At 37.9% G+C, this 9,503-nt stretch overlaps 2 protein-coding genes across 2 annotated transcripts; one reads left to right on the top strand and one right to left on the bottom strand.

Moving 5' to 3' along the window:
* Nucleotides 1–923: 923 nt before the first annotated feature.
* On the bottom strand, nucleotides 924–2,247 carry LOC142544283 (uncharacterized). The gene is made up of 2 exons (XM_075651343.1): nucleotides 1,547–2,247; nucleotides 924–1,398 (listed from the first exon to the last, which is right to left on the bottom strand). The coding sequence occupies exons 1-2, from the start codon at nucleotides 2,245–2,247 to the stop codon at nucleotides 924–926; spliced, it is 1,176 nt and encodes a 391-aa protein (XP_075507458.1).
* A 1,609-nt stretch (nucleotides 2,248–3,856) lies between these two features.
* Nucleotides 3,857–9,013, top strand: LOC142547335 (protein PIGMENT DEFECTIVE 338, chloroplastic). Its single transcript, XM_075655589.1, has 8 exons — nucleotides 3,857–4,877; nucleotides 5,597–5,671; nucleotides 5,789–5,860; nucleotides 6,251–6,331; nucleotides 7,429–7,526; nucleotides 7,818–7,943; nucleotides 8,291–8,339; nucleotides 8,447–9,013. The coding sequence occupies exons 1-8, from the start codon at nucleotides 4,035–4,037 to the stop codon at nucleotides 8,624–8,626; spliced, it is 1,524 nt and encodes a 507-aa protein (XP_075511704.1). The 5' UTR covers nucleotides 3,857–4,034; the 3' UTR covers nucleotides 8,627–9,013.
* The last annotated feature ends 490 nt before the right edge of the window (nucleotides 9,014–9,503 follow it).

The raw sequence follows: 9,503 nt of genomic DNA, 5'->3' as shown, positions 1-9,503 counted from the left end.
CGACCTCGGGCGTTTCTAAACATGCATTGATTGTATCCGAATCAAACGACACAAGTCTACCCCGAAAAAAGGCCTTGTCATCCGTCCTCTCATCCACATTTGCATAAAATTCTCGCACCACCGATACCACCGTCGTGTTAGGTGGAGCTCCAAATTTTTCCCATCCCCATCTCTCCAACCCCACAAGAGGCCCTACGTATCGATCCTCCATTTGTCTACGAAATCCCCGCTCGGTAATCCGGTTTCTATGAATTTTGGCATGGGCATACCGAGCCCGAGCCGCCTCACTCACAAATCGAGTTCTATCAAAGGAAACTAGAAGAGGAAGAGCTGGGATTACCTTTCGCCTTCTTGAGAGCCATGGTGAGAGGAGATGGAGGTGGTCAAGTGTGTTGGAGAAGATGACCGGAGAGTGGAAGGTTCTTGATTCTTAAGGAAGAGTGCGAGCCGGTTGCTTGAATCGTGATTTGGATGTGATTTTTGAAGAAAAAAGGAGAAGAAGGCGATTTTTAGTTAGGGATTTGAGAGAAGGGGAAGGGGAATTTGTGTGCAGAATGAGAGAAGGGGAAGGGGAGGGGCGCGACTTATGTGCAAGTCGTGCCCGAGCGGTAAAATATTACCGCTCGAGCGCAGACTGAACTGGAAATTTTTTTTCCAGTGCACTCCGCGCTCGAGCGGTAATATTTTACCGCTTGAGGGCGACCTGCACTGGAAAAATTTTTCTGGACAGAAACGTTCGCGCTCGAGCGGTACAATTTTACCGCTCGATCTCGACCATTTTCCGCCTTTTTTTTAATTAAAAAAAAACAACCAAATTAAATTTTAAAAACAGTTCAACAAATAAAAGAAAAAAACGAACAACGAGGTAAAGAGATTAGTTCTCAGTTAACATATCAAGCGTTATTACAATTTAACAAAAGACTTCATCGATGTTGTCTTTCTCTAAAAACCGCTGTGTCAATCTCATTTCTCAATCGAGTTGTTCTGTCTCTACCAACTCTTCTTCTTTCACGTCTAACCGGGTTGTGGTGTAACTCGAAATTTGGAGGATCCCAATATCGCTCATCTGCAAGAGGTTGAAATCTGCCCTCGTACGTTGCTAAGTACTCAGATATGTTATAACATGGCTGCACAAGTGTCGCGGGATCTAAAGAGTGCCACTTAGCGGTGCAAATAGCATGAGATAATGGGATGCCAAAAATCGTCCATTTATCACATGAACAATCACTCGTGGATAACTTGACCACCTGCATATGTTGGCCACGACTTGGTCTTCCTACAGTTGCAACCGAAGCAGTTTGCTCACGTACATCATATTTGGCAACACGATGTTCACTAGATTTTCTTGCCGATTTCTCATACTTCCGACATGCATAATCTGACCACAACTGAATTTTTCTGAACCATACGACCACCTCTTGTCACACATTCAGTGAAATATTGTACACACCTCAGAAGTGTCAAGTGTACTACTGGCAGATATAGGAAGTCTACGAGCACCCTTCAATACACTATTTAAACACTCCGACATATTGGTTGTCCTCACCTCACGACGCCAACCTTCGCCATGAGCCAAACTCCATTTTTCTTTCGCAATTCCAGCCAAATATCGGTGCGCCATAATGTTTTTTGCTTGATTGCCTCCATTATTGCATAAAACTTACAAATTTGATTTTGTGTGCCTGTCGCCCAGCATAAATCTTTCAAATGCACGTCTTTGAATTTAGCGTTAAAGTTCGAACACACATGTCTCAAACAAAAACGATGCACACCATAAGGAGATTGAAAATATGGTAGATCTTCAGTTGCTCGCACAATTCCCTTATGCCTATCAGAAATATGACACACACCATTTTCACCACGAACAACATGTCTTCCTAGGTTCTCCAAGAACCATTTCCAAGAATCTGATGTTTCTTCACCCACAATAGCAAATGCTAGCGGTAGAACTTGATTGTTCGCATCCAGAGTGACACCGATAAACATTTTTTGCTTGTATTTGGTATACAAGTGTGTACCTTCGAAACTAATTATTTTTTGACAATGTCGAAACTCATCAACACACGGCCTGAATGCCCAGAAAACATAGTTCAGCGTCTTACTCATTTCAATTGTTGGCTCTGAGATGCTTCCACTCCACAGCTGTTCCCGGATTATATTTGGACAAAGCACACATATATTTTGGAAGTAATTGAACGGAGCTCTCCCATGTAAACAATTTCCATAGCACGTTTCAAACTTCACCATGCCTTCGTATACGAGATTTGATATCCATATTATCTTTCACATTTTCGATGATATACTTAATCTCGTAGGAATGATCACAACGAACAACTCCCAATAGCGTATGTGCCACCATATCACTGTTCAAATTCTTATGGCCTATACCAACAGAGGTAGATATACACGTGTGAGGCCTGCCATATTTTGTTATTTTCAATAACCAGTTTTGGCCTTCAAAGAAGCGCGAAGTCCCCATCGACAAATGACCGTAGAAGAATTATTTCTGCAATGTAATTTCCAACATATTTAACGAATAATTCACCTCTATCCGGATTGTAATAGCTTGTTTGCATTCCAGAAGGTACATCGACAGAATCAGGAGGCTCTTCTCCAAAAAATTTATTGAAAAATGATGGCATTTCAGAAGTGTTTAAAAGAAATGGTACGATTTGCCTCTGTAAAGTGTCACTAGATGGTTGCCGAGATGATGTCCCCTCATCAAGATTCGAAAATGTATTCACTTCATCATCATCATTTACTTCTTCTTCAGACTCGCTATATGACATATCGGGTTCAGAATCACTCCTCCAAATATCATCATTAGTGGCCAGATCCGGACAACGAGCACTCGTATCTAATGTTGGATTCGGCCAATATGGAGTATGATTTTGTTCCGACGAGACATTGATATATTGATCCCAAGACCCACTTACATCATCGAAATTTATATTACCGAGTCCTTCAGTAACCTGTGGAACATGAGATTTTACATCCTGTAAACCACCATATGTAGAAGTCCGGGTTGGTTATTGAACCCTGAATCGGATGAAGGATCATCAAATCCAACATGATGCTCAATTGAATTTGCTTTCACGTATAAATGTAACATATGTATATTGTCACATTGCATTATAAACTGTAAAGCATCATCATCAACGAGATTGACTTGAATTTCATGCCAAGATGATCTCTCCATGAATGAATATTTTGTTGACAACTTCAGAGAAAATTTCGTTGGATCGATTCCTAACATTTTATGCACAACTTCAACCAACTCCAACAAATTAATAGATCGTAATACTCGTATCGGTCCAACAAATTGAATGCTATATTCAACCGATCCATATCGATAACTACATGACCACCAAAATATAAGAGTACATCGATGTTGACATTTTGCTGATAAAATTTGAGAGAAAATTTGTGTAAATTCAAAGAGGAAATTGATAACTCATTCGTCGAAGTTCACAACAATTATATAGACGAAAAATGCTGAAGAATATTTAGATTTCAATTATTGAACTTCACGTGAACATTCAGAATTCACGGGAAAGATTCAGGAAATGAACGGACAGAAAAGAAGCGAAAAAGAAAAAAAAATGGACAAAATTTAGTACGGGAAAAGAATATAACGTGGAGCATGGTCCGTGCTTACGATATGTGAATTTTTTTTTTTTAAATTGATTTTGAAATAAACTTATATTTTTAAATTATTTATAAAAAAACCCCTTAAACATATTGTCTTTTTTTCTTTTATTTTGTTATTTGGAATCCGAATATCCAAATTCTAGTAATTTTCCTTTTATCCAGAGTAAGAGAGAAGAGATGCGGGCCATAAAGTTATGATATGTGTAGTTTGAGGGGTAAGATGCAATTAAAGTTTCATTTTATCTAACTCAGTTGCAGCTTTGCTCTGCAACTTGTGCGTTGGAGAAGATTGAATGAATTACGTCAACGGATAGAGTGAGAGCGTCGGTGAAGCTGCGAACGGCTTCCATTGAGAGTACGCAAGGTGAGCAGGATAAGCAGAAATGCCGATTATTCATCACCCCGGTTGTAGCACGCCATCTTTCTTCAAGCCGTGTGCACCATTCACTAATTACTGTAATAACTTCTCTACTATTACGTCGTTTGTTAAGCATTCAAAGTCCCGGTTAATATCTTTCGAAAGATTGTATTTTTCCTCCAAATTAGAGAAAGTTAGGCGAGCCCATGTTCGATTGTGCGCTGAAAATGGAGTTTTAGAGGAAATTGGGGATACCATTTTGCCCCGGGAGCGTGAAAGTGAAGAATCTGTAGAGCTTGAATTACTTAACAAGCCTTCTCCGAAGATAGTGGACAACGGGCCTGTCGAGGAAGTAGTAGAAAATGATCAAAAGAAACCGGACAGGGATGAAGTGTTAGAGACCTTTTACAAGTTCTTCAAACCATTTGAGGAAGAAATTGATCCCCGAGACATTGTAAATGAGAGTTCAATCGAGGAAAGTAAAAAGGTGAGTGTGGAGTATTATGAGCCGAAGCGGGGTGATTTAGTGGTGGGAGTGGTGGTTTCGGGCAACGAGAGTAAGCTTGATGTGAGTGTGGGTGCAGATTTACTTGGGACAATGCTGACTAAAGAAGTGTTGCCTTTGTATGATAAGGAGATGGACCATCTGTTGTGGGACGTGGAGAGGGATGCTGAATTATTGGTGCAGGGGAAGATGGGAATTGTGAAGAATGACGAGGCGCTGAGTGGGGAACCAATGCCAGCTAAGCCTGTCGTGGAGCCGGGCACTGTTCTTTTTGCTGAGGTTCTTGGGAGAACTCTTGGTGGCAGGCCATTGCTGTCAACTAGAAGGCTCTTTAGGCGCATTGCATGGCATCGCGTGAGGCAGGTTTTTTTCTTTCTTTTTTCTGTTTGCGCGTTTAAATCTATTGTATCATGAACTGCTTTGGCAACTTAAGAAAGTTGATAATGGTGCCACAGTTGTATTAGTTTGGATATTCAGAAATAGTGGCCAGATATTATAGGTTGGCCAACAAATGCTATTTACTCTAGTGCAGTTTTGAAGCCAACCAATGCATATTATTCCTTCTTGAATGACTTCCATGACTAATAATTCTTTAGTTAAGATGCCTACTCTAGCCATTTTCGTATCATTCTCTCCAAAAATCAACAGGGGATTGCAAACAGAGATTTTTGCTATTAATTGTGAATTTAAATGCAGAAATTTGTGTCAGGATAATGCAGGTTGGGCCAACCAATGTTTTCTTTTTGTCTTAACTCTGTAATGGTATAACCTCTATGGTGGATATTCTTGTGATCACTTCCATGGCACATGACAAGCAAATGGGTGCTGTCTAAATAATGCTGATTCATTGCTAGACCAGTGGGCTAAGTTGCCTCAACTTATCTGATTTTGGTAGATGGAGGAATTGATTTTTTAATAATTGTTGAAACATCAGTATGGATCAGCCTGAAGCCGGGTGATTTCAACATAATTTTCATATTAAGATATGCTGGTCTATATTTCCAATTCTCTAATCTTATCCTCCAACGTTTTGATTTTATGGGTACTATATATCGAGACATTTGTTGTTTGATCTTGTGCAGATTAAACAACTTAACGAGCCGCTAGAGATTAAAATAACCGAGTGGAATACTGGTGGCCTCCTTACAAGAATAGAAGTAAAATCTCTCTCTCTCTCTCTCTCTCTCTCTCTCACACACACACACACACACATTGCAATAATTCACAAGCAAATTATTTGTTTCACTCAATGATTGATGCCATTTATTTTTCAGGGGCTAAGGGCTTTTATTCCAAAAGCTGAATTGATCAATAGAGTCGACAACTACACTGAACTGAAAGAGAACGTATGCAAAAATTTTGTTTCTCACGTCTACCGTCTTTTCCATGATATTTTTGCATTTCAGACTGATATTGTATTTAAGTCATAAATATGAATTTGTTGGCTGAGCTGTTACGAGTGCACAAAGCCAATCTATTATCTTTCACCTACATGTTAAAGGCATAAAGCCGTGTCAATTAAGGGGGAAAAACTAATAATAAACTTTCTTGAATGAACTGCAAATGTTTTGAATTAATAACTATAATTGAAATGTAAGAGCATTCAAAGCCTGTGCTCACTCGTCTAAGCCATTGCATGACCGATGTTCATGTTATTTACCTTTATGTTTGTTCACCTACACATTGGTATGTTATTATGCTAATTGGTTTCCTCTCTCCCTTTTTTGATTTTCCAGGTTGGACGTAGAATATATGTGCAAATCACTAGAATAAATGAAGAAACTAATGATTTGATACTCAGTGAGAAGGAAGCTTGGGTTGGTATTTTCTCCTCAAACAATCTCCTATCGTCCTAAAGGGAATCTATTATATTTGAATCTTGGATTCAGTTTAAGAAAAGTTAAAGGTCGGGATGGTAGAAACATGAAAAAAATGTTTTTATGAATTTTTTTTATTGGATACCTTTACCGATCAAACTTTCATATGTTTACAGTGTTCTAAAAATCCCCACCTATGACCGCTGAGGCGGCGCCTAGGCGCTTGGACCGCCCCGATTTTAATCTAGTCGAAACTTCTAGGCGCCACCATATTAATCGGCCGCCTAGGCGGGCGGTCCGGGCGCCGCGTGGCGCGAAAGCCGCCTAGGCGATTTTACAATTAAAAATCTGCCTAGGCGGTTTACACTTAAAAAAAACAAATTATGAAGAAGCAACTATGGCACAAGGATGGATTGTTGATGGTGGAGATGAAGATGTTGAGACAAATGTTGAAGGTGTAAGGGAACTTCACGAAGAAGAATTTGTATCGAATGAAGAGGAGGAAGAAGCCATGGATTTTGAGTTTGAATCCGATACAGAAGAAGTATTGGAAAAATATGGAGATGAACTAGAAGAGTTAGATGTTTAGGTTTAATATCAATATATTATGTTGGAAAAAATGTTGAACAAATTTAATTTTTATTGTAACTGATGTGGATGATTCATATATAAAAATTTATTAATATATATTTATTATTACAATTTTAAATTTTATAATAATATATATTTCATATACAAATATAATACTCATGAACCACTTAATGAATTTAAGTTTTAAAAAAAACCGTCTAGGCAACCGCCTAGGCCCCGCCTAGTCGCCTAGGCGCTAGGCGGTAGGTAACCGCCCGCCTACCGCCTACCGCCTACCGCTTTTTAGAACACTGTATGTTTAATTGTTTCATTATTTTCAGCTATATTAAATATTCTTAAGGTTGAGTCGTTGAGATCCAGTCCATTTGAAAGGCAGTGTAACATATTTTCTTTGGCCACATTTTCTGCTTCTTTCCTCTACAAATTCCTGGATTAGGATGCACTGTGTCATTATTTACTTGTTTTTTTTGTGATAATCACTTCTAACTTGGTTATACAATATTTAGGCCATGATGCATCTTCAAGAGGGAACACTTCTGGAAGGAACAGTCAAGAAAATTTTTCCATATGGTGCACAGATACGGATAGGTGATACTAATAGGAGGTGAATGATGTTTGTTTAGTTAGAATTTTCAATTAGTTTACCCACTGATCTTGATATTTTGTTACCTCCTTGTGTTGATAAGGTATTCTTGCGTGAATATCAACTTCTAAGAATATAATGTGAATTGAAAGATATGTTGGCTTCTATGAGCTTTCTATTTCTCAACTCAAGATATTATTTCTCGTCAATTATTTACCTGCACTATGTTATCCCTATGTTTACAACTTTGGTCCTTTTTGTGGTTTTTGTAGAAGAGTATAGATTATTATCTAAATTCCTGGTCTTTTGTAGTGGATTGCTGCATATTTCAAACATAACTCGAGGGCGGGTTAATTCTGTTAGTGACCTACTGGCAATTGATGAGCAGGTTAAAGTACTGGTGGTTAAGTCAACATTTCCTGACAAAATTTCGTTGAGGTATATTATGACATTCACATGCTGTTTCTAAGTATCTTTTAGCTTGATCTATCGCTATTGGAGTCTGACAATTGGTTCCTCTAGTTGCTACCTCAGAAAAGCTACGTTTTATATTAAAAAATGTTTATAAATTCTTCATTATAATCGAAGCTGCTTCTATGTTGAGGCAGGCATTTTGTTGCTACAATTTTGCTCTTGACATAAATTGTATGAAGTTAATTAGTCAATAGAAGAGGTTTCCCGTTTTTCCAGTTTGTCATTAGAACATTTCTATAAATATGAGTAAAAATTGATTGCTGGAGAATAGTTAAAAGGACTAAAGTTAATAATTACATTTTGTCATACAGCATTGCCGACCTCGAAAGTGAGCCTGGACTTTTTCTGTCTGATAAGGAGGTAAACATTTTAAACCATGCAATTGAGTTCCTCGTTTCATCATCTTTAGGGTCTCTCTTATAAATATCTACTAGCAATTATCTAAGCACAGTTTCCCCTTTGTTCAGAAAGTATTTTCTGAAGCTAAAGTAATGGCAAAGAAGTACAAGCAAAAAACTTCAGTCTTTTCTGCTACACGAAAACTAGAGGCTCTTCCAACATGCGGCATACCTTTCGAAGATGAAGAAAGATTGTGTGCTAATTGGAAATGGTTTAAATTCGAAAGAGACGGTGAGAAGGATTTATGACACCCGAACTACGGAAAGAACAAGAATCATCAAATCAGGGATAAGTAAATCACTGGTAATGCTCCAAGAAATCTTGGTGGATGTTAGGCCCCTTGTGCAAATTTTCAGAATGATCAAAGTTTTCGGTCATTTAACTGTCCATTAACCAAATTCAACAGAGGGGCTAATATATTCTGTAGTTTGAGAAACACTGAACAAACTGTTCTTCTCGAGAATACTTCAAGCCCGATGGCGATTGTTCAGTAATTTGTATGCTACATTTACTTGGGATGTAGAAAGAGTTCTTCAAACATTATTGCCATGTAATTTTAACTGTTGGTGTGATTATTTCCGAATGTAACTCCAGCCCGATTTATGATTATATATTTTCATTTTACTTGCATATTATTTATTTACACATGAAAAATGTTCGGCTCACGGGACGATTAAGAAATTAACCATGGTCAAATTTTTTTAAAAATATTTTAACTTCGAACATAATTTGTCACGTCCCAAGACCGATGTTAGTCGACACCGGCGGTATTCGACAATCATATAATCGTCAAATAACAAGTTTCGTAGTATAGTATATATCAAAACCAGTTTATTTCTCATAATCAACAAAAATAATTGTCTTTACAACTTGAATGCCAAAAAAATGGAAAAAAAAGTTGTCTTAAGAGTGCGCAAACGATAAGCATAAACTTATCTTTAAAACCTAAAATCTTCTACCATCTCAAAATTACTCTTGTTCATCTTTTTCCATATGCTCTTTGTTCTTATCTGGGGGGAAGGAAGTAAAATGTGAGTATTTTGAGAAATATTCAACAAGCGAGGACCCGATCGAACACATACATAACAACATACATGATTTAGAAGGAAAGAATATATCATGCAA

This window comes from Primulina tabacum, chromosome 5 (assembly GCF_025594145.1).
Source record: "Primulina tabacum isolate GXHZ01 chromosome 5, ASM2559414v2, whole genome shotgun sequence".
Lineage (NCBI taxonomy): Eukaryota > Viridiplantae > Streptophyta > Magnoliopsida > Lamiales > Gesneriaceae > Primulina > Primulina tabacum.
This window is presented reverse-complemented; position numbering and strand designations above follow the sequence as displayed.

What these genes read in the sequence shown, in the direction of transcription:
- LOC142544283 (XM_075651343.1), bottom strand. Translation starts at nt 2,247, where the DNA reads ATGGTGAAGTTTGAAACGTGCTATGGAAATTGTTTACATGGGAGAGCT. An exon ending in GCGAAGGTTGGCGTCGTGAG is followed by an intron (nt 1,399 to 1,546) that starts GTGAGGACAACC and finishes CGTATGGTTCAG; the next exon opens with AAAAATTCAGTTGTGGTCAG.
- LOC142547335 (XM_075655589.1), top strand. Translation starts at nt 4,035, where the DNA reads ATGCCGATTATTCATCACCCCGGTTGTAGCACGCCATCTTTCTTCAAG. An exon ending in CATGGCATCGCGTGAGGCAG is followed by an intron (nt 4,878 to 5,596) that starts GTTTTTTTCTTT and finishes GATCTTGTGCAG; the next exon opens with ATTAAACAACTTAACGAGCC. An exon ending in ACACTGAACTGAAAGAGAAC is followed by an intron (nt 5,861 to 6,250) that starts GTATGCAAAAAT and finishes TTGATTTTCCAG; the next exon opens with GTTGGACGTAGAATATATGT.